At 43.0% G+C, this 24,452-nt stretch overlaps 2 protein-coding genes and 1 pseudogene across 4 annotated transcripts in view; 2 read left to right on the top strand and 1 right to left on the bottom strand.

The window, feature by feature from the left end:
• SPRING1 (SREBF pathway regulator in golgi 1) overlaps positions 1-20,670 on the bottom strand; it is a 28,933-nt gene extending 8,263 nt beyond the window's left edge. The window contains exons 1-4 of one of the 3 annotated variants that reach the window (XM_075534854.1): positions 20,385-20,660; positions 7,679-7,835; positions 1,859-2,016; positions 1,393-1,506 (exon numbers count right to left, since the gene is read on the bottom strand). In XM_075534854.1, the coding sequence (XP_075390969.1) occupies positions 1,393-1,506; positions 1,859-2,016; positions 7,679-7,835; positions 20,385-20,495 (540 nt within the window). In that variant the 5' untranslated portion in view covers positions 20,496-20,660. Of the gene's footprint in view, positions 1-1,392; positions 1,507-1,858; positions 2,017-7,678; positions 7,836-20,384 lie in introns of all 3 variants that reach the window. The other 2 variants (XM_075534855.1, XM_075534856.1) reach the window with 2 other exon arrangements.
• LOC142429505 (actin-related protein 2/3 complex subunit 3 pseudogene) lies at positions 5,714-6,241 on the top strand (annotated as a pseudogene).
• Positions 20,671-20,813: 143 nt separating the features above from the next.
• The window catches only part of RNFT2 (ring finger protein, transmembrane 2), a 75,480-nt gene continuing 71,841 nt past the window's right edge, over positions 20,814-24,452 (top strand). Inside the window, exons 1-3 of the mRNA XM_075534315.1 lie at positions 20,814-20,968; positions 22,630-22,797; positions 23,277-23,335. Coding sequence (XP_075390430.1) covers positions 22,774-22,797; positions 23,277-23,335 — 83 coding nt within the window. The 5' untranslated portion in view covers positions 20,814-20,968; positions 22,630-22,773. The remainder of the gene's footprint in view (positions 20,969-22,629; positions 22,798-23,276; positions 23,336-24,452) is intronic.

Here is a 24,452-nt window from a genome sequence, read left to right as displayed (position 1 = left end):
ATTAAGTTAAACAAATAAATTGTAAATATTAATCCACTTCAGGCAATGCACAGCCAACTCTTCTTTGGGAGGAAGACATAGCCGTCGTGGTGGTGTTGGGTAACATTGCACTGCTAATTCCAAGGTTGGCAGTTCAAACCTATTAGGTGATCTGCAGGAGAAAGATGAGGCTGTTTGCTCCTGTAAGGAATTGCAAAGCTTTGGGAACCCTATTTAGGGTCACTATAATTCGGAATATACTGGACGGTAGTGGGTCTGGTTTTAGTTATCAATAAAACTTGAATGGCAATTGGGAAATAACACTTTACAATAAAGACCAAGTCAAAAAGCTTAGTTCACTACAGACTGGAACTCCTGGGTTTTATCAGTTAAGGATAACAAAAGAAAAACCTTCACCTTTTCTAACATTTCTCACATTTAAGACTGAATCAAAATGAGTCATGTGTTTAGCATTCTTTAACATTTCCTTTAGAGCCCATTCAAGTGGAAAGCTCTTCAAGCAAAACAAGACTATCAGGAATTTCTTACTGTTTTCACATGCTCGTTATAATCCCAGAAACATTCACCCAGTGATGCCCAATGCACGCAGAGCAAGGCAGACATAAAAGAGAACTAAAATCAAAAGTTAGAACACAGAAATCTGACCAAATGTACAAGAGCTCCGGAGAATGACTCTGCTATCACAGATGAAGGCAGAACAATCTGGGTGCACCATGAGGAGAAGCCAGGAGACGTGTGCATGTGTAATGAACATGTCTGGGACTACACAAAGAGAGAACTAAGACATGCGCCCAGCCACAAAAGCGGGAGCGGAGAATGCAGAGAGGGAGCGATGGAAAGGCAAGAGACTTTCAGACGATGGCAGCAGCAGGTGCAATATGCGATGCCCAAGGAGGAAAGCAGTTAATGACAGCATGCAAATAAGTACCGAGAGCTTGACAACCTACAGATTTATTCGTGTATTTTTAAACACTCACCTTTTAGATCTGAAATAAATCACAACTCTGCCCTAGAAGAAATTACTACTTACTCTAAACAAGTGGTTGCCGCAGAGCCTTAGTCAAATTTCAGACAGGGAGGAGAGAACTTCTCTCAAGAGTTGGACTATTAGTACATCACTCATTCAAAAATCATTTTAAGCTCCCACTTAAAGCGCAGACATGCAATTCAGATAGGAGAGATACAAGTAGATTAGACTTTGATTAACTATACGCTTTTCTTCCCTTGTACAAATGTCACTTTGTCATTCTAAATCCTATCATTACCCCAAGCAAAACCAAACAATGCTTGAAGCACTGAAGCATGGCTCCATGAAGCATATAATGCCCAATGCTCCTTTTCTCGCCCCTCTCACCTGCCCACCCCCAAGTGAGAGAAATCGCAGCCTCTGACCTGGGATGAGGTTCTGCATTTAGCCAAACACAATTCAAAGTGATCTTCAACTGCCATGAAGAGGTTCTGGAATGCCACGGCTGCCCGGTTAAGGAAGCGCTCCAGAAGAAGTTGCTATGGAAACAAAAGTTTGTAATAGTAATAAATTCCAGATAAAGCCAGCACAAGGTAACCTTGGATACCTCTTCCTTACTAAGAGAATGTTGATTGGGGAGAGTGTCTTATTCATCAGAATCCGAATAGCAATACAATGGTACACTCTGCAAAAGGGCCACTGCAGACACTGGGCATGGTACCACCTCTTATACTTGTAGGCAAAGGTAGTTCGTGCTAGCAATTTCTGATCCCTACAACGCTCCATTCCTGGTTCTATTTTCCAAAGATTCTCACATGAAGAGACCAATGCTTACCATAAAGTAAAGGCAGACGGGAATGGGGGATGCTCGATGAGGACAATTCAACATACCTTGTTGGGCTGCAGGCAGCAGGAGACACAGTACTCATAGGCGCTGCAGCAGCCATTAGACAAGCAGCCATTGCAGCAATATTGCTTTGTGCTAGGGACGTTGATGTTACAGCAGCCATTCACCAGCAAATCCTTCCTTTCACATACATATCCTGAAACTCAGAGACCAACTTTAGCATAAAACCAGCAGTTCCACCTTGATCAGGAAGCAATGAAAACACTACACTAGAAGAACAGAGAGAGAATCTGGAGTCTGGGGCCTCCTACACACCAAAGAGGCCGAAGTTGGACATGTGAATAGAGCTGGCTTCCTACACGGGGTAGTTCATAGGAAACAGGGACTCTCATGTTCTAACCAGGTTACACACCATAACCCTACATGTTATGGAGTGAATTGTGTTCCTCCAAAATATATGGAACACGGCTAGGCCATGAGTCTCAGTATTAGATAAAATTCTCCATTTTGAGATATGATGAAATTATCCTGTGTTGTAAATCCTAACCTCTATGATGTTAACAAGGCAAGATTAGGGGAAATTATGTAACAGAAGTATGACATAATCTACAGGATTAGATTATCCCTTGAATCCATACCTTTTGAAACACAGAAGAGATTAAACAAGCAAGCAGAGATTAGAGGGGCACCTGACTATCACCAATAAATAAGAGACAGAAGCAGAGCGCATTCCATGGACCCAGGGTCCCTGTGCTGAGAAGCTGCTAGACCCATGGAAAGACTATTGCAAAGGTACATAAACGTCCAAGGAACACGGGTTCCCAAGAAAGCAAGGATCTTTCAGAGTTAACAGAAAATGGCTTCCCCTAGAGCCGGCACCTTGAATGTGGATTTCTGGTGGCACTGCAACTATGTGTGTGTTAGGTTGCTAACTACAAGGTCCGCAGGTCAAACCCATCAGCCAGTCTTTAGGAGAAAAATGAGGCTGTCTGCTCCCATGAAGATTTATAATCTTGGAAACCAAACCTAGGGTCACTATTAGTAGAAATCAACTGGCTGGCAGTAGGTTTTTGGCTTAGCTTCCTAAAGTGCGAGAATAAATTTGTTTTTAAAAGCTGTCTAGTTCATCATGCAAAAAAATTATATATATGTTCTCTTTTTTTGCATGATGAAATATATATATATATACACACCATAGTGAATGAAGGGGAAAGTGCAGAGTGGAGACCCGAGGCCCAAGTGTCGGCCAATGGAGATCCCCTCACAGAGGGGTTTAGGAGAGGAGACGGGTCAGTCAGGGTGCGATGTAGTACCGAAGAAGAACACAGCTTTCCCCCAGATCCGGGATGCTTCCTCCCCCCAACTACCATGATCTGAATTCTACCTTGCAGGACTGGATAGGGGAGAGGTTGAACACTGGTGCATATGGGAGCTGGAGGCACAGGGAATCCAGGGTGAACGATACCTTCAGGACCAGGGGTGTGAGGGGCGAGGCTGGGTGAGGGTGAGTGGGTTGGAAAGGGGGAACTGATTAAAAGGCTCCACATGTGACCTCCTCCCTGGGAGATGGACGGCAGAGAAGGGGGAGAAGGGAGACTCCGGATAGGGCAAGATATGACAAAATAACAATCTATAAATTATCAAGGGCTCGTGAGGGATGGGGAGCGGGGAGGGAGGGAAAAAAAAAAGAGGACCTGATGCAAAGGGCTTAAGTGGAGAGCAAATGCTTTGAACATGATTAGGGCAAAGAATGTACGGATGTGCTTTATACAATTGATGTATGTATATGTGTGGATTGTGATAAGAGTTGTATGAGCCCCTAATAAAATGTAAAAAAAGAAAAAAAAATAAAGCTGTCTAGTTATAGTATTTCTGTTATAGTAGCACGAGAGTACTTGGACACCATTATGTTTTGGTCTACTGTCACACACTTGATTTAACTGCATCTATGTTTTTCTATTCTAACTTACACACAGTCTTTCATCTAACCTGAAGAAATAGATCAGTCTTTTTCAAACAAAACTGAAAATCAGAAAAACCAAGGTGAGTCTTCTAGCTTAAAAACAAAACAAATAACAATTCTTCAGAATTATCTTTTGAATTCTCGACATTTACTCAGTAGTTTGAAGTTTTAAAAATACTTTTAAAAGAGTAGTCATTTCCTGACCTTTATAAGTCAATTTGGGTTGTTTGTAAGTAGAAATGCTTAGTTCAACCACCCCTGGGCATTAGGGAATGCAGCATTTTGTAGTGTCCAAGTAAAGAAATCTTTTCATTTCCTCCACACCTCTTAAATTCCATCATCTATATACACGTACACCTTCTGATTAGGTTAATTCATGCTCGTTTGGGGAAAGAATCTCTTACCAGGAGCTAATTTATTGTTCTGAGCTGCTAACTAGACATTTCTCTATGTCCTTCTGGGAGTAGGATACAAAAATGTATGAATAAGTCCATATGGGATACCATTTGGCCCTTGGGAAACTTTCAGGTGCACGCATGGGCCCACAAGTACACGCACAGGCTCTCAGGTGCAGAGCAGCTGTTCCCAGCATCATTCCATTCCAAATGCCCCCGCTTCCCAGTCCTCAGAGAATGAGACCAGGTGAGGTATATGATTGTTTTCAGCAACTACCCAGGAAAACAAAGTGTGTGCAAAAGGAAGACGCACCGGCAGAGTAATGACTAGAAGAGCCCTCACTAAACAGGACCAGGTCAGTTACCTAGGAGGAGGCGGTTTAAAAAAACAAACAACACATGCAATTTTGTCTTCTAGAGTAAGAAAGTTGGATTTTAATGCCATAGTAAATCTCTAGGAGTCTTTTTAACTCTATTCATTTTTGTCCCAAGGATGACAGCTAAAAATAATGTAAATAAGTCAGCATTTTTTCTCAAAATTCTTCCACCAATGATAAATACATGGCAATCCTATGACTTCTGTATCAGGAAGATGTAAAATAACGTGTGGCTTAAACTCCACTGGTTGGAATTCTCTTCTTTCCCCCTTTTCTGTATCACATCATCAACGGAGGCTTCTCAAGCCATCTTTTCCCTCACAGTGCTGACCTCTAGTACTCAGCCTCGAAACTAAAGGTCTTTAGCTTTTGGTGAAACAAAGTTTAACAAGAGAAGAGTTCTTATTTTACATCATACAGCTACTCAGGCAAACAGATTCAGAGTCCTGTAAAATCACCACTTCAAAGTGTGTCGCTACAGCCTGGTAAATTAGTTCCCAATCTCTGAAAAGTGTGTAATTCTGATTGATTGCCTTGTATAATAATGTGTTGCTCTGGCAATATTCATGGTGACGGCTGTTTTCTAAAACGCATACATTCTTACACATTTTCTATATTAAGCTGTTTACCTTTATCATTACTTTCATAAAGGTAGAAATAAGAGCCTCGGGTTTTACTGAAATAAAGAATTAAACCATGAAGTTTTGTATTTCCTCCAGGAATGTCTGACAGTCTAAATCAAAACTCAAACACTTGGTCCTCATCCTAAGTCTGCCCTTTGTCTAATGGTGTCATCTTGTATGAGTAATCTCCCTTTGCTAACATTTACTGCTTAAAAATAAACAAATAACAACAGGCTGACAACATTGTTTTAAAATGGGATGGTAAAATGGAAATTTTAGGTGGCATTGTTGACAAGTTGGGAGAGTATTTTTGTACAAAACTTTCTGGTTCTTCAACTTCCAATAACCCTTTCACTTGTGTGATAACTGAAATCTTTTTGAAAAGGATTTTTCTGTTTTGTTTTCTTGGGAATGCAAACTTAAAAAAACAACAACTCAATAGCACATTGGGGTTTTCATTTTAAAAATGTAACTTCAGAGAGCGGAAGCGCTGTGCTCTCGTTGATTTTACTCAGTGAGTCTCAGCCTGGGTGCCTTCAAGATGCCAGAGCCCTCTCTCATGGCCCCAGACACCAAACTCATTGGAAACATGGCCCAGCTACCTATCAGAAGACAGTTCAAAGGACCTGCTCCTCAAGAGAAAAAAGATACAGATATTGTGGATGAGGCCATCTATTACTTCAAGGCCAACGTCTTCTTCCAAAACTATGCAATTAAGAATGATGCAGACAGGACCTTAATATACATCACTCTGCATTTCCAAATGCTTAAAGAAACTCCAGAAGTGCCATTCCAGAAGCCAAGGGGAGAAAGAAATGTACCCGCTGGGCATCACTAACTTCCCCATACCTGCAGAGACCAGGTTTCCACTGAACACCATTTATGCCAAACCTGCAAACAAGCAGGAAGATGAAGTGGTGAGAGCCGACTTGCAGCAGCTAAAGCAAGAGACGGGACTGAGGCTTGTGAGAAAGTTTTTGACCCTCAGAATGACAAGCTTAGCAAGTGGTGGACATGCTTCATGAAGAGACAGTTCATGAGCAAGAGTCTCTCGGGACCCGGACAGTAGAGGGAACATGAGCAGTCGCTGCCTCCACGACGACAGGCAGCGTTTGACAGCAAGATGTACAGCGAGATGCCTTCGTTTCATGAAGTTTTATATGGAAGAGAGAAGAGAGCATGTCTTTACTTGAAACGTGCTTTATTGAGAATTGGGGGAGATTATGGAAGAGTGACTTGAATTTTTTTTGGGGGGGGGCATTATTAAGCTGGTGCTTTAATAATAAGTGATAATAAAGACATTTCTAACAACAACGACCAAAAAACGAATGTATCTTCACTGTGTTTAGTTCCATCAAGTAGAGATGAAGATTCTAGTACCTATATCAAATTAAATTGCCAGGTTAAAAAACCCAACTGGCTCTAGGACTCTTTGAAATAGAATAAGATTTATTTTTGTAAACGAACAGAAAAATATTTGTAAACCAACAGAAATATAACTACCTGTTGAAAAGAACCAATTTACAAAGACACAGGGAATTCTGGACACTGGTTAGATACTTAATATTAAAGAATAACTGGAATTGTTGATATAATACTATTGTTATCATCTGCAAAAATCAAACATGAAAAAAAAATCAAACATGATATTTAAGGAAGGCTATCAGAGCAGCATAATGCCTAGCAAGAAGTCAGAGCTCTTTCTAGCAATTGTCTAATCTAACCATCTAACCAACGGAGGAATCTCCTTTTGTAAAACTTAAAAGCAAGCAAGCACATGGGACAAAGTAAGAAAATTAACTTTTGTTTTAACTGTAAGAGTAAGGTGACCAGATTTTAACATTAGTAAAGCGGGACACCAGCAGGAAACCTTGATAAAAACTCATATCCTGATGAAATAGCCACATGGCAGCCGAAAACCGTATACCCTAGCTTGTCGCGCATTCTTTCCAAAAATCAGGACTTTTTATAAAACGGTGCAGGATGCGGGACAAATTGTTCAAGAGTGGGACATCTGGTCACCTTATGTAAGAGTAACATATTCTAAATATGCTTATAATTCATTTGATATTTTTGGTCAGTAAGTTCACGAGAAGATTTCTCTTGAACAACAATTACATTTCCTGAATTCCAATACTGTAAAGGATATGAATGAGGGCACCAAGGTGGTGAACTGAGTCATTAATCTACAGAGCTCATCATCAAGATCGGAAGTAAAGGATCCAACCTTAGAAGATACTAAGGGGGGGGATTGGCACGTAGTCATTTAGGAACTTACACATGATAAAATACTAGAATTGTTAAGCTTCCGACACAAAGAACATTTAGAATTATAAAACCACACTTTGCTGACATTAAGGGTATCCCCAAACGATTAGTGGGTATGAAAGATGTTGAGAAATGTAAGAAATGAAAGGGAAAGTGTATTGTAGAAGAGTCCTTATAGAAATGCCCTACAAAGGGCCCTCAGCGTACCTAACAGACTACAAAAGCAGCTCAGCCTTACCAAGTTCATCCGTGATGAGGTGCTTCCCTTGAATGGAATTCCGACACTGATTGCTGGGCCGACTGCTGTTGCCCAAGTTAAACTGCACTTTCCAAGGAATGGGCTGGTCACGGTCTTGAACCTGAAGGAGGTTCCGGTCTCTCACTGCTCTCTCCTCCTACAGTGAGAGGGCAGAAACCAAAAAAAGCTTGGACAACAAGCATTTTTCCTCCTTCTATATAGTCAGAGTCTGATTCACAGTCATAAAACAACATGTAAAGTCAACCTGAAAGAAAAAGTAAGAAATTAAGGCTAGTTGTCAAAACAGCCACACTCATATGCATGGCCGCTGGTGATGTGTACTTTACAAAAATAGTTCATTTTATTAAAAACTATGATGGGGAAAGTTTTGAATTTTTTCAACCTTCAGTAGATCATTTAAAACACTTTTTGACAATAAAAATGGTTAGGAGAAAACTGGTACACACACGAGAGCAAAGGCTCTGGGCACTGGTCTTATGCAACCCTACAGAATACCTTTTTTTTTTTTAAACACATCTTGAGCCCTTCCTTTACCCAGATACCAGGGGAAGACTTGCCCTGGAGAAGAGTTTAAATACCCCTTTTGAGCCTCGAAGGAGTCCCGGTGCTATAGAGGTTACTCTTAAGGTACTAACTTTAAGGTCCGCAGTTCAAAATCACCAGGTGCTTTACAGGACAAAGACAAGGTTTTCTACTCCCATAAAGAGTTACAGTCAGAACAAGTGACCAAAAATCCATAGGGAGGGGGATGTCGGAGGTATGGTAGGGCTTGATCAACTGAGAGGAATTACTGAAACCCAAAATAAGATTGAACATGATAGTGGGGCAAGAGGAGAGTTAAAGGAAATAAGAGGAAAGAACTAGGAAGGAAAGGAAATTTATAGAGATTTAAATAAAGGCATGTACAGATTTCAATATATTTATATATGACGATAGGGAAATAGATCTATGTGCTTATATTTATAGGTTTAGGATTAAGGAAGCAGATGGACACTGGGCCTCTACTCAAGTACTCCCTCAACATAAGAACACTTTGTTCTAATAATCTGGTATTCTGAGACACTCACCTTCCCGACAGGATCGCTGAAGACAAAAGGGTGCATAAGCAAATATGGTGAAGAAAGCTGATGGTGCCCGGCTATCAAAAGATATAGCGTCTGGGGTCTTAAAGGCTTGAAGATAAACAAGCGGCCATCTAGCTGAGAAGCAATAAAGCCCACGTGGAAGAAGCACACCAGCCTGTGTGATCACAAGGTGTCAACAGGATTAGGTATCAGGCTTCAAAGACCCATAACAAAAAATCATGTCAATGTGAATGGGGGGGGGGGTGGAGGCCCAAAGTCAATCTGTAGGCAATTAGACATCTTCTTACAGAAGAGTCATTGGAACAGGACAGTCAGGATGCAGTATAGCACCGATGAAACATACCAGCTTTCCTCTGGTTCTTTAATGCTTTCTCCCTCCCACTATCATGACCCTAATTCTACCTTACAAATCTGGCTACACCAGAGCATGTACATGGGTACAGATAAGAGCTGGAAACACAGGGAATCCAGGACAGATAAACTCCTCTGGACCAATATTGAGAGTAGCCATACCAGACGGGGAAGGGGAAGGTGGGGAAGAAAGGGGAAACCGGTCACAATTACCTAATTTAACCCCCTCCCGGGGGTATGGACTACATTGGACAGCGCAAGACATGGAAAAATTATAATAATTTATAAATTATCAAGGGTTCATGAGGGAGGAAGGGAAAAGGAGGAGAAAAAAATGAGCTGAAACCAAGGGCTCAAGTTGTAAGAAAATGTTTTGAAAATAACGATGGCAACAAATGTACAAATGTGCTTGACACAATGGATGTATGTATGGATTGTGATGAGTTGTATGAGCCCCCAATAAAATGATTTTTAAAAATAATAAGAGTTACAGTCAGAAACCCAGGGGCAGGTTTAACCTGCCCTAGTGGGTTGCTAGGAGTCAGAATCTACTGAGTGGCATTGAGTTTGGTTTGTTTGTTTCTAGCTTTGAAGCTATGAGGGAAGGCTGAGCTATCAGAACTCTCTCTTCAAGGAAGCAAGAAGGTGCCTAAATGCCAGAACACAAACTAAGCTTGAGGTAGTCATCATCTTAATGTGTAAGCCAACTGTTGGAAAACAAAGCAATCATGAAAGCTTCCTTCCTAAAGGCTTTTGTGCACATCAAACATCCTGCCATTATACTGAGAGAGTGCCAGTGTTCTGTGGCTTCTGCCATTACGACTAATCTGTCATGTGTCACTGTTTTTGAGCAAAAGGCCTAACCTCAAAAGTATGACAGTACAACTTACACACACACACACACACACACACACAACACACACACACAAAGGGAGGGGGAGAAGCTTTACATTTAGGAAAATTTCTTTATGAAAAGTAAACTGAGAAGAAAAAAAGAAAACTGGGAAGAGCTAGTAATACTTAATGTGTCCAAACCCACATACAGTTTGGCACAGTAAATGCATTTTTCAGCCCTGGGCAGTGTTTCATTCTGTTGTATAGAGGGTCGCTAGGATTCACAAACAGCGGGAAAACATCTAAGGTTCTATAGAAAGCGCCAACGTATAAGGATGCACACCACTCACTGCCAGCAAGCTTATTCCAACTCATAGCAACCCCAGAGTGGAACTGCTCATATGGCTTACAAGACTGCAACTCTGCAGGAGTAGAATGCCTCATCTTTCTCCCTTGGAGCAGCTGCTGGGTTTGAACAGCCAAACTTGTGGTTAGCAAGCAGTGAATACCAGAAAGATGTCTGCCTACATTAACTATGCATTCAACTACGTGGACCATAAACAATGAATATTGGAAAGAACTGGAGTTTGAGACAATTTCACTGTGCATATGTTGAGCTTGTGTACGGAGCAAGAAACAAGTCATTCTAACAGAGGAAGGGAATGCTGCATGATTTAAAGTCAAGGGATGTGTGTGTGCCAGGGTTGCAGCCTTTCACCATTTCATCTCTATGGTGAGCAAATAATAGGAAAAACTGAACTATGTAAACAAGAACTTGGCATCAGGATTGAGGGAAGGTGTATTAATTGCTGAAACATGAAGCTGACACAATCTTGCTTACTGAATACGAAGACAACTTGAAATACTTTCTGATGAAGATCTAAAGCCTTTAGTATGGATTACATCTCAACATAAAGAAAACAAAAATCTTCACAGCTAGTAGGCCAATAAGCAACATCATGATAAAATAAAAAAGATGACAGTTATCAAGAATTTCATTTTACTTGAAATATACCATAGAGAATGAAAAAAAAAAAAGATCTGTGATGGAAGAAATAGCCAGAACGTCCCTTAGAAGAGAGGGTGGTAAGACTTTCTCATGCTTTGAACATACTATCAGGAGGAACCAGCTCCTGGAAAAGGAAATCAGGCTTGGTAAAGCAGAGGGTCTGAAAAAAAGTCAAGCTGGACTTACTCACTGGCCACAACGGGCTCAAATATCAACAATGATTGTAAGGATGGTACAAACCCAGGAAGTGTATCATTATGCCATACACAGGGTCACTATGAATGGAAATAGACTCAATCGCACCTAATAAAAACGGGTTCTTAGGCCAGACTTCATATTACATTATGTAGAGAGCTTTAAAAATGCTGCTTCTTGAGCTCAGCTGCAAACTGAGAAGCCAGTTAAGATCATGGGAACCAGTATTTTTTTAAAGCACCCAGATGTTAATGCACAGAGAGTTGGTTCCAGAGCCCTGGATGTTCACTGTATGTTGTTGCTGTGTGCCGTCAAGTTGATTCTAACTCATAGACACCGTATGGGATAGAGTAGAACTGCTCTTTAGAGTTTCTAAGACTGTAATTCTTCATAGGAACCTATCTCCAGATCTTTCCTCCCATGGAGTCACTGGTGAACCATTGACTTCTCAATGGCTCTTTTTGTCTTTTGTACAATAAGTAAAATAATAATGATAACTGCAAAAATATTACACATTACATTAGCTTAATGTGGTGAATTATTTGCTATAGCTCTTCCAACACAGTTCGTGTTATACCCGTCAAATGATTGGGTAGGACCATGCAACTAGGATGAACAGCTATCTAATGTGGGAATTTGTCCATTTTTGCCATCCTGTAGAACAGTGGTTCTCAACCTTCCTAATGCCACAACCCATTAATACAGTTCCCCATGTTTTGGTGACCCCTCAACCATAAAATTATTTTCATTGCTACTTCATAACTGCAATTTTACTACTGTTATGAATCAGGTGTCCTCTGTGAAAGGGTTGTTCAACCCCCAAAGGGGTTGCGACCCACAGGTTGAGAACCGCTGCTGTAGAATAGAAAATGTGCTATCTCAGAGGTAAGAATAGGGGCACTTCAATGCTATCAAAAAAGAACCAAGAGTGGTGCATTTTCTCCACCCCCCCCACCCCCACCTCCAGCCCCAATTCCTTCGCTCTGACCCTCCTCAATCCAGGAGCCCGAGTACAAGACAGAGCAGCACACTTCTGAGTTTATGAAGCAAGTGAAGCTAAGAGCCTTCAAGCAAGTCGCTAGTTTAAGGAGTATGGTGCATCCTGGCACTTTATCAGGGAAGCTAGATTTGCTGACCTACAGATGGAACTAAAGCTGGGTACCTTTAGGCTAATGTCTTTGGGGAAACAGAGTGGTGCCCTTTAGACACTCACAATCAACATTAAAAGAGCTTCTGACCCTTGCAGCAAGCAGGCAGAAGAAGGCCTGGCCAAGGACTGAAGAGATTTGCCTGTGGGCATGGCTAAGAAGCCCTACGAATAGGACTAACCGTATACTGAGCATTTCTGATCCGAAACTATAGCCTGTTAACACCCTAATAAGCCTCATGAGCATTGCCTGTTAAATTTTATGTAGCCACTGCAATGGATTTTTAAGCCTAGAACAAAGTAGATAGTGTCTTATATCAGGTTTGGTAAAGCAGGTTGGAAGGTGGAGGCATCTGTGACCTCCACCTCAGGGGACTCAGCCTTGTGCTGATGTTAAGTTTAATTTTCCTTCCCTCTTATGAAGTCAGTGGAAATCAGACATGGCCCCATACCATCCTTCTACCAAATAAAAACAACATATATAGACAGATTTGTAAAAGCATAAAGTTACACGACAGACTACTAAATGAGATGGACACAGGCGATATTTAACACTAGCTTGGATTGTTTGCATTTTTAACTTAAAATAAAAATAACAAAGATTGCAATAAAAATAGATTATTATTGAAAGGAAAATTTGAGTGAGAAGCCTATGGGAACTCTACTATCATTATACTTTTCTGTAAATCTAAAATTGTTCCAAAATAAAAGTTTTAGAATATGTACACAACCAACATTAAAAACAGAGCATCACTCACAATTCCATCATGTAAATAAAGCTCTATTTTTAGATATTAATGCCTTTGACCCCTGGCATTTACACTACAAATTAGTGTGCTCTACATTGAGTTCTTCTTGACACTAATTGGATAGGAAACCATTTTCAAGTATCTTTATTGTCTAGATGACATTTTCAAGGCTATATAATAATCTCTCATGGTGATATGCCATAATTTAGTAAACAACTCCTCTAGTTCAACATCTAAGCCCAACTCTGAATTTTGTTATCAGAGGTAACACAGCAATATGTGGAACTCTTTGCCATTCCCTAAACAATGTGTAGCGATATTACTTGAAGTAGTCAATGCTGCATGAAAGCAAATTTTATCATTTCTAGTATTGTCAGCATTATAATAGTACTATGTTTAAGATTTACCATCACCTAACTTATTCTGGATTTTGTTTGTTCCTTTGCTTCCTTCTAGATGGCTTTCATTTGTATTCTGTCCTCTCCCTTTGGTTTCTTTTAAAGGAAAATACTGGATCTAGGAAGAGCAAGGCAGGTTATCAAAAACAACATCTGTATTCTTCGGTTAGCACGAGAAGAGAAGCTAAGTGCAGAAGCCTAGGGAATAGGGAGCAAATCACTTCGGTACAGGCTGCATAACTACATGTAAATTCATACTCCTCTGCCCTCCTGAGACCATATCAAGTAACAGCATAATCAAGCTATGCTCAGATTGAACCGAGCCTCAAAAGCCATGCTAGATAAATGAATAGCCTTAAAGACCATTAAGGGCTGGTCAACATGAGTTAACTGGGTCTTTGATGAGGTTAAAATGTTCTTCATGTTATACTCAAATTACTATTATTCCTTTAAAGAAAAAAAAGCTCATAGTATACTGGAAGTAGCTCTTTCATGCAACCACATTCCTGATACACAGAAAAGCAATTCTCCTCGCTCTTGAACTTGTTTTCAAACATGAATATCCAAGACCTTGCCAAAAGGCTAGGTGAGTAAGAGTGCCAAGATGTCACATAACCGTAATGGATGAGTACGCGTTTAGCTTCCCAAAGGCCCAGCCTTGCAGAGGGTGCTATGAAGGAACACTGGGAGGAGTCCTTCAGGGGAACTTTCCTCAATTTTTTCCGCTGACCCTACTAGGTTATCTCAATTTTAAGTTTCTTTGTTTTTTCCCACAACAAGATTCATTCAAAAGGTAGTCACTAAAGTTTTACAATGTACTAAGGACCCAACTCCCAGAGCAGTTGACAGCGGTATATACATACATCAGTCATTCAGTCATATGGTTCTGGGGGAAAAGTGGGAACAAAAAGGAGTGAAAAAAAATACCCAAGGACTGTCAGTAAATTGTGTTACTGACAGTTACCCAACACCAAACCACTGAAATGATCCAAAGCAATGCTATGATGGGTTTCCAAGGCTGTGCATCTTTATGGATGCGGACAGGCTCATCTTCTCCTGAGGAGCGTCTGATGAGTTTGAACTCCCAACTTTAGGACCAGCAGTCCAATGCCTAGCCCACAGTGCCACCAGGGTTTCATGTGCGCAGCTACAGAAATGATCTTAATTATCCGTGACACAATTCCTCAGTTTTCAAATAAGTACAATAACACCGTTCTAATTTTAGGAGTTATCCTGGATATCATGTGCATAAATGTTTTATTTAAGGTATAAAGTATTTAAATAAAGGCACTATTGTCACTGAAAAATGTACAAAGAAGGAAAACGTGATAAAGGTCAGAGGAGATACTAAATGTCTAATACAACCATATAGTAGGTGATTTTAGTCGTTAAAAACATTATCCTTACAAGGAGGTTTTAATGATGGAGGAAAACTTGCAAGTTATATGAACAAACAGTGTATTTCAATTACATGAAGGAAAAAAGTAGTGGTGTTGATTAACAGGGAAAAACATATCAATATAAACAGTAGATACTTTGGGTTAGGAAGACTACAAGTAAGAATTCATCTCCTGTGTTCAGTGTAATGTTTTACAAGCTTTCAGGGTATAAAAAAAAACAGCCTTGGTGATTAAGAAAAAAAAAGATTAGCAATCCTCTTATGATTTATTACAGTTTGATTCAGACGAACTTAGTACCAGTTTTCATACTCAATTACTTTAAGGCTAAACATGTTACTCTTTAATCAAGGAGTTACGTGAATACCTCTGAAATTTAGAAACTGCACCACTTGCACACAAGGATAAGGACATTTATTTATATGAGGACCTCTATGTTCCAATCTGATGCCAATATTGTTTTTTTGGTTTTTATTATCCTTTTATTGAGGACTCACAGCTTTTATCACAATCCATATATCCACCCACTGTGTTAAGCACATTTGTACATTTGGTGCCATCATTTGTTTCAAAACATTTTATTTTTACTTGAGCCCTTGGTATCAGCTCCTCATTTTTCCCCACCCTCGGTAATTTATAAAAAAAAATTTCATGTCTTACATGATCAATGTCTCCCTTCACCTACTTTTCTGTTGTCCAATCCCCTGGGAGAGAGTTATAAGTAGATCATTGTGATCGGTTCCCCCATTCTCCCCCCCTCTTCCCCTTACCCCCATGGTATCACTACTCTACTGGTCCTGGGGGGTTTACCTGTCCTGGACTCCCTGTGTTTCCAGCTGTTATCTGTACCAGTGTACATGCTCTTGTTTTGTTTTGTTTTTTAACCTCCCCCCGTAGTTAGGGCCATCTTGTCATTATATCGTACCATCCTGTTTTGTTCTAGTCACATCATAAATCACTATCTGAAGTAATTTTCCTTATTTACTAATGGCCTCTCCTATGTCCAAACAGAATATGGACTCACAGACCTGAGTCCCTATCTGCTTTGTTCCACACTGCATGGAGCAGGCCAGTATCTAGTTTGCAGTCAGTACTCACTAAACATCTGTTAAGTAAATGTATCCAAATCACCTGGCACCACTCACCAGTCCCAACTCTCCCCACCAATCACATCCCTAATTTCTCCAATGCTCCCATCTCTACAATTTAAAATTAGCCCCCAAAGCATTAATTAACATGAAAACTAAAGAAAAGAACTTCAAAGCAGCAGAGGATAATCAACGACTCTCTAGGCAGCACGCTGCCACATCTGCTCCATGAGCTCACTGTCTCACTGAAGCAGAGCTGAGCATCCTATCAAGTTTTCCACTGCTCCTTCCTTCTCAATTCATCCTCAAAGACCCGGACATTCCGCACTACATCTCTGAGGAACCTGAGGCAAGGCAGGGTGAAGCAAAGCAGTGAGTACCAAATGAGAGCAGAACCAGAGTAGATCTAGGGTGGTAAAGAAGACACTTACAGGGCACACTGGTCACAATGGGCTGCAGTTCTCAAAACTCAAAATCATAAAAGGCTTCCTGATTGACTAGAAACTCATGGAATCCTTGAGCCTAATAGCCTGTAAGTCACCTATCAGGTCTGGAAAGCATTCCCAAGGCTCAATTTTCAGTGAACCAATAAACAGGTCTACAAGGGGAACAATAACATTAGGAATGTATGCAACCATTAAAGATAAAATGGGCAGCCTTTGCCCAAGGACAAAGTTCAGAAGGCTAGATTCCTGGGTGAGGAGGAGGAGAAGGAAGAGGAGGAATGGAAACAAAACCCAGGGTACAAGTGGGTGCATGATGTTATATTGTGGAAATTGCAATCAATGAAATGCGGCAAAATGTCTACGAATTGTTGAATGGAAAACTCATTTGCTCTGTAAACCTTCATTCATTTCATGCTAATTGTTTAAATAAATAAAATTTGGGCCCCAGGACTCCTAACATTATTGAGGATCCCAATATGTAGGATTATGTGGGATACCATTAGTGCTGTTTACCATATTGTAAACTAAAACAAATTTTAAAAATATGTATTTACTAATTCATTTGAAAATAAGAATATTTTAACATTTTCTTGTGGAAAAAATTGATTAAAATATTTTTGTGAGAATTATACATTTTTGAAAATCGCTTTATTGTCTGGCTTCATAAAAGATAAGCAGACTCTCATGTCTACTTCTATATTCAATTTGTTGCAAGGTATGGTTTAGAGTTGAAGCAGATAAAGAAAATCCGCCTCACATAGAGCTATAGTAGGAAATGGAAGGAATATCTTAATATATTATCCTGTATATTCTTTCTTTCCCCATGTATGTTCTTCTTTGATATGACACAAAACTTGACCAGTAGTAGATCTCAAAAGTTCACTGCAAATGGTGCAGACACTCAGGCCAAGTATGGCCATTCCTCAAAGTTAAAAACACAGTTACAATTCTGGCCTAGCAATTCCACTCCTAGATCCATATCCAAGAGAAATGAAAACATATGTCCACATGGTAACATACAAACACAAGCATTCAAGTTCCTTATCCCTAACAGCCAAAAGTGGAAACAATTCAAATAACCATCAGTTGATGAATAAACAAACTGTGGTGCGTCAAGACAATGAACTATTTAGACATAAGAAATGAACCATGGATAAACACTACAACAGGGGTGAACTCTGAAAATACTGTACAAAGTGAAAGAAGTCAGTCATAAAAGAACACATATTGTATGACTTCACTTATAGGAAATATCCAGAATAAGTAAATAGCCAGAAATAGAAAATGGATTGGTGATTGCACAGAACTAAAGCAAATAAGGAGACACGGATGTGGTAAAGTCTTGAAGGCAAAATGGAGGCTCCATGTCAACAAGGAGCAGATTGAAGGGAGTGGGCAGCTACACCAACCTGCTTAGAAATAACACCCAACTCACCGCCATGGAGTTGATGCTGACTCATAGCAACCCTACTGGGCAGGGGAGAACTGCTCACTGGAACTGCTCACTGTTCCAAGGCTGGAACACTTTACAGGAGTAGAAAGTCCTGTCTTTCTTCTGAGGCAAGCAACAAGGCCACTCCTAATTTAAAAGTGGGTGGCAGAGTTGACCGTATCACGTATCCAGAAGGAGCATGAAAGGGTTATCTGTGAATTATGCTGGAGGGAAAGCTGAAACCATTAAGGAGTACCTGGTTCAGTGGAGAGAACAAACTCTAGAACAGTGGTCCTCATCCTTCCTAAATGCTGCGACTCTTTAATACAGTTCTTCATGTGGTGCTGACCCCCCCCCCCCAACCATAAAAAAAATTTTGTTGCTACTTCATAACTTTAATTTTGCTACTGTTATGAATCGGGCGACCCCTGTGAAAGGGTCGTTCAATCCCCAAAGGGGTTGCGACCCACAGGTTGAGAACCGCTGGTCTAGAATCTGAAGATGTAGCCCAGACCTAGTTCTGGGCTGTTGCCAAACCTGAAATGTAGATTGAGTCAAGTTGAATGTAACTCATGGAGATCCCGAGTGTGTTAGAAAAGAGCTGACCTCCACAGGGTTTTCAGTGGCTGGTTCTGCTGGTTCTTTGGAGAGCAGTGATACAATATGCTAATATATAACAGAAGTGTTTCTTATGCTTTGAGGGGAAATAGAACCTAGAAAAACCTTTAAAAACTAAAAATGTGTCCAGTTGTTTGAGAGAATTCACAATTATAGTCAACCTGTTCCTTGTATTACAGGTTCAAAAAAAAAAAAAGCACACTGCCATTAAATAGAAAAGCAACAAGGTGTCCTGGTTGTGGGGAAAAGGTTAGTGTAGGCAGTGTCTAAGCCACAAGATGGAAAATTAATAGGAGCCTGCCAGATTGAGAAAGAAAAGCTATTCATTAGAAAGGTGAACACCCACTGTTGGTTCAACCAACATTTGAGTGCTCATTTAGTACCTGGCAGTATTGGGGCGGGGGGGCGGGGGGGGGGCTGGAGAGTCTATAAACAAGACACATAAAGTCCTTAGTCTCCAGAAGAGAGGGGGGGAGTCATTCTAAAAAAGGAGAGGGAAAACAGATAAACAAGTAAATGAACAAGAAGTATTCACTTAGTGCTTCCCACTACCAAAATAAATAACTAAATAAAGCAAGTTTATGAGCAATGGAAACAGAGTAATGTGTGTCATTGGGTACAGCTTGAGGCTGCAATGGTTTAGCCTGACATGAAATGACAGAAAGAGTCAACCATGCAGAAACCTTGGAATGGAGTCTGGGGTTTTATCTGAGCTCAACAGGAAGAATTATGCTCGGGGGAGTGCTGTGATCTGATTTTTTTTAAAAGCTTAATATCCCTGGTGCTTGGTAGAGAACAGGCTGTATGCAAGTCAAGCAAGGAAGCCAAAACCTGCTGGAAGGCCACTGCAGTGGTCCACACAGAGAGGATGGTGGTGTAGCTGACAAGGACAGCTTGGACCCCACGCAGGAATGAACAGATTCAGGATATACACTGAGGAGGCTGGGGATATCTGGGACCCAGAGAGCAGGATTAAAAGGAAGTATGAGGGGGATTCCAAAGGGTTTTGTTGTTTGTTTTAAACCATAGCATTTTTCCAGGGATTTTTTTTTAAGTTCCCTGGTAATCACGGCTTTGAACAAAACCGGGTGTCTAGTCGTGTCACTGAGTCAGTCATACACAGACAGGCCATGGAAGGGAGAAAACCAAGCGTCCCGCCGTGGCTGAGTTTGAGAAAACTGCAACATATTCACAAGGCGATGAGGTCTCCAGGAGGTGAGGGGGCTGGAAGGCAGCGTTTTCTGCACGGGTCTGGGGCGTAAGGGGAACCCGTGAAGACAGGCACACGACTGGCATTTGTGCAGTGGAGCCCCGGGGGCTTGGAGAACCTCAGAGGGTTAAATCGAGGGGCACACCTGAGCAAGGGCGACACGTGACGGAGACGTGTCTGCTGGGGAACAGAACCAGTCACGGACACGCCGCGGTTCGGAGGGAGCTCCCCGCCCCACCCCCGCCGGCCAGCCCCGGGGCTCGCACACTCGGCCGCTCCGCTGGCCCGGGGTTAGGTAGTGTCTTTCCCAATTTCTTTTTAATGGTTCCTATCACCACCCACCCGCGCCACGCATTTTATTTACGAATTTGACCCTCCGGAGGGAAAGGGGGCGGGGCCGAGCCTGCGTGTAAACATGCCTGGGGTGGTGGGGACAGGTCCCTCAGGCACCTGGCCCTTCTCCCCGAAACTGACCCCCGAGAAGAAAACCTCGGGACACCGGGACTCCGCTCAGCTAGGTCCGGGTCCGGGGTGTCTCCGCGGGGTGTCAACGCCTCAGGGAGGGCTGCGGGTGAACAGGCAGCCCGGCTCCGGCACGCCCGCGCCCCGGGTCTGCTCCACGCCTCCTCGGCCCTCCGCGGAACCGGGACAGGGCCGCCCCCGCCACCTCGCCCGGGAGGGAGCTGGGGGCGAGGAGGCAAAGGCGGGAAGGCGGTGGCCACTGACCTGCTTGAAGGTGCTGGTGAGAAAGTAGACGAGCGAGAGCCCGAAGACCAGGGCAAGCACCCATCTCTTCCTCAGCAGCCGGCGCCACACCATGGCCGCCAGGTTGACCATTCCGGCGCGACCGCGAGGCGCAGCAGTCGGGGCGCGAACAGCAGCAGGCCCGGGGCCCGGGCGGCATGGCCTCTACGCGCCGGGCAGCTCCATTCCGTGAGGCGTGAGGCGAGCGCCCGCCGGTAGGCAGCGGCCCACCGACTCCCGGCAGTCTCCCTGCGCTGGCGCTCCGAGCGCCACGTGACCGCGCGCGCCCCGCCCCTTACGTCACGCGCCGGCTCCACTCAACCTCTTCGCTATTGGTCCCTACAGAATAACGGTCTCTTATTGGTTGGAGCCTGCGGAAGAGGGCGGGCAGTTAGATGCGTGCTGCCTGAGTAGCTGCACGGGGATTCTACCTCAGGCCCCCGCATCCCTGAGAAAGAGCCGAACTCCGGGCCGGAAGCGCTCGGAAGTCACGTGCCTCGGCGCGCTGGTGATTGGCTTGGCCAGACAAGAACGATGCTGCTGTGATTGCTGAATTGTCTGGGCAGGTAAACCAAAAACCGGTTTGGGGTTTGGGATTTTTTTTTTCACCCCCGCACGATCCATGTAGTAATCTCCTGCCCTTGCTGTTCTAGAGTGTTCTGTGCTGTCCATTGATAGCAGGCATGGTAAATGTCCGTTGTATCCGTCCTGCACCTGCTTGCGTCCCATGCAAGTAATGCGGAGACATTCTCTTGCAGGTGTTTAGGTGCAGTCTTGTAATGGCCCGGGGATATCCCACCTCGCGGGCACAAAAAGTTCGGGTGTAATCTACCCTTCATAGAGATGAGGGGCAGCGTGTGGAACAAAGGGTTAAAGGACGTGTCACTTAGTGATTCAAATGTATCCCACGTGCAAAAAAACTAAATAAATATTCTACCATCTGCTATGGGAATAATCGTGTACAACATGCTTCCAACAGAATCAGAAGTTCCTTTGAAAGCGGGTATCTGGAAGTAGAAGCTTCCACAGTTTGTGGATAGAACCTGCGACCTCTGTGTTGGGAAGGGATGGGAAGTGATGAAGGAGGAGGACGCCGGGGATAATGAATTGAGGTGTCCAAGCTTTTGGAGCATGTGTATGTAATGACCCATCTCGCGCCCTCATTGTACAAAAGAGAGGCTTACCTGGCACTGCTTCCCGCAGAAGGGAGGGAAGGATTTGGAAGCCAGAAAGCAGTCAGTAGTGGTGCTCAGCGTTGTGGCGCTGGCTAAGCTCTCAGCTGCCTACCTGACAAGACCGATGGCCTCCTGGAACCTGGAACCCACTAGCTGCTCAGGGGGAGAAAGGTGTGGCAATCAGCTCTCATAATGATTGCCCTTTCTTTGAAGTGTCACTGTGGGTCAGAAAGACTTGATGACAATGTTTTTATTTCGTTTTGTGCCCAGCTACCATCATTTTGTTCTGGTAGAAATCTATTCAAGGAGACCAAACCTATACATGGAAAACAGATGGCTTTTTGTTTTTCTTCCCTAAGATGAAAAATATTCAGGGAGGGGGAGGAGGGAATAGAACTTGCAAGGAAGGTAACTGGGAAAGCCACAGGTGTATTCATTGAATAAAAACTTGCTGAGTGCTATTCCATGCCTGGTTGTTCTAAATGCCAGTGATAGAGGAATGAAAGAGGCTGCTTAGAGACCAGCAAGTGTATCAATAAATAATAGAGCAGGACTTTTTTGAGGGGTCGTGAGGTGAAAGGGCACTGAGAGGAAATGACCTATGACCCTAGCAGCTAGCTACATAGCATTCAAAGAAAAGGACAAGCCTGCATGTTTGAGGTAGGGAAATGTCAATGTAGCCAGAGAGACTTGGTGGAAGAGGGAGAGTGTGGAGACCTGAGGCTGGATGGAAACAGGTGAGGCCACATCAGCCGCCACCTGTAGCCATGGGTTTTAATTGGAGCTTTAATTTTATTCTTATCAAAATGAAAAGCCATTGGAGGAACTAACAGGTGTACTCCTCAGCTGGTTTGACAATAGGACATAATATAACTGTTTTCATAGACCATAACTGCTTTCAAGAGCCCCACGGAGGGGCCAAGGAGTCACAAAGGAGAGGTGGTCAGCAGAAGGGATCACCTGCTTGAAACCACTCATGAAGTTCCAGGTCTTATTGGTGGACTCTAGGTGTCCCCATGGACTGGTTCACCCAGGTGTTCTGTCCTATCCAGGGTCTTGCAAGCTCCCCTGACCTGTGTGTTCCCGTGGAAAGGAAGAGGAAGGGAGGTCTGCTCGCTCTAGGATCCTGGGATTACCTCCCATCAGGAGCCTTCAATGCCTACCCAAGGGACTATCAACATGGAGTTCTGAAGTCCATGTGGCTCCTCACAGTGAACCAGGTGATGTGTCTCCTTTACAACCCACATCTCCAAATCTGATGTATTAAATGTGAGGAGGGCAGGAAGCTTTGAGGTCAGCCACGCCACCCTTGAATGCTTAACAGATGGAGCATCTGAGAGCGCAGAGAGGCTGATTGGTCTAGGGTCGCACAGCAAGTTCAGGGTGATCCAAAACTATGTCTCCTAATTGCTGCACAGTTGACTCCTTTCTCCCTTCACCCTTCCTTGAGGCACCCCCCCCCCACCTAGGTCTCATCATCCTGATCTATTACATGGGTTGATAACCCCTTAACCCCTTCCTCAGAGGACCGAATGCTGAATTGGGGGGTGACTAGCAAAGAGACCAAAAGGCGCTTTTGAGAATGCCCATAAGCCCTAGGAATAAAAGGCATGATAATTACTTACATCCGATGACGGTAGCAACCTGGCAGGCATCTGCAGTGATTGAAAAGTGGCTCACGCCTTGCGTTGACTTTCAGGTGTTCAGGAAAATGCAGAGACGCCACAGCAGCAACACGGATAACGTTCCACCTGAAAGGTAGGCTCTCCTCTGGACAGGTTCCATCAGGGCTTCACACAGTGAAGGAGCCCACCCCCAAACAGGCTACATAATACCTGCCTCTCAGAGTTCCTAGTTAGAGGAGAAATCAGAACCCCTTGGAAAGTGCTCTGCACAGTGGCAGCCTTATTCAAGACCCTCCATACATACTGGCTTACTGCTGCTGTTGTTATGGTACTTCTCAAAGCTGGGCTGATAAGTAAGCCACTAGCGTCTGAAGCTAGAATTTCCATTTAAACCTGAGATTGTAGAAGCACTGGGGAGGGTTGCTTCAGTCAGGTTGTGACTGTCCCAGCTCCTACACCCCCAACTCCCTGGTGCTGGAACATACAGCCAAGGAACAGGCAGCTAAGCTTCTCCCTTGGGGTGAGCACCAAAATCACAAGTAACATCCTTTAGTCCCAACACGGAGCCTGAGGTCTTTTTAAGACTACTTGTTTTGCAGGGAAGAGCCTTCAGAGAACCCTTGGCCAAAATCCCAACTTGGCCACTCTAGCAGTGGTCCCTTTGACAGGCGAATACACCCCCGTGCTTCAGTTTCCCTATCCATAAATTAAACCCTCCAAAATCAACTCCCTGCCATTGAGTATATTCTGACTCACAGCAACCCTATTGGACAAAGTACAGCTGCTCCAAAGGGACTCTGACCCTGTGGCTCTTTATGAGACCAGACTGCCTCATCATTCTCACAAGGAGTAACCGGTAGGTTTAAACCACTCACCTTGTGGTTGGCAGCCTATGAATTTAACTCACTGTACTACCGGGGTTCAGAAATCTAAAACCCACTGCCATCAAGTTGATTCTGATTCATGTCCTGATAGGAAAGAATAGAACTCCTTAGGATTTATAGTACAGCTATAAATCTTTTTTAAATCATTTTATTGGGGGCTCATACAACTCTTATCACAATCCATACATACACCAATTGTATAAAGCACATTTGTACATTCATTACCCTCATCATTCTCAAAACATTTGCTCTCCCCGTAAGCTCCTGGCATCAGCTCCTCATTTCCCCCCCCTCCCTCCCCATTCCCCCTTCCCTCATGAACCCTTGATAATTTATAAATTATCATTCTGTCATATCTTACACAGT

This window comes from Tenrec ecaudatus, chromosome 16 (assembly GCF_050624435.1).
Source record: "Tenrec ecaudatus isolate mTenEca1 chromosome 16, mTenEca1.hap1, whole genome shotgun sequence".
Lineage (NCBI taxonomy): Eukaryota > Metazoa > Chordata > Mammalia > Afrosoricida > Tenrecidae > Tenrec > Tenrec ecaudatus.
Note: the sequence above shows the minus strand (reverse complement) of the source record. Positions and strands in the feature narration are given on the sequence as shown.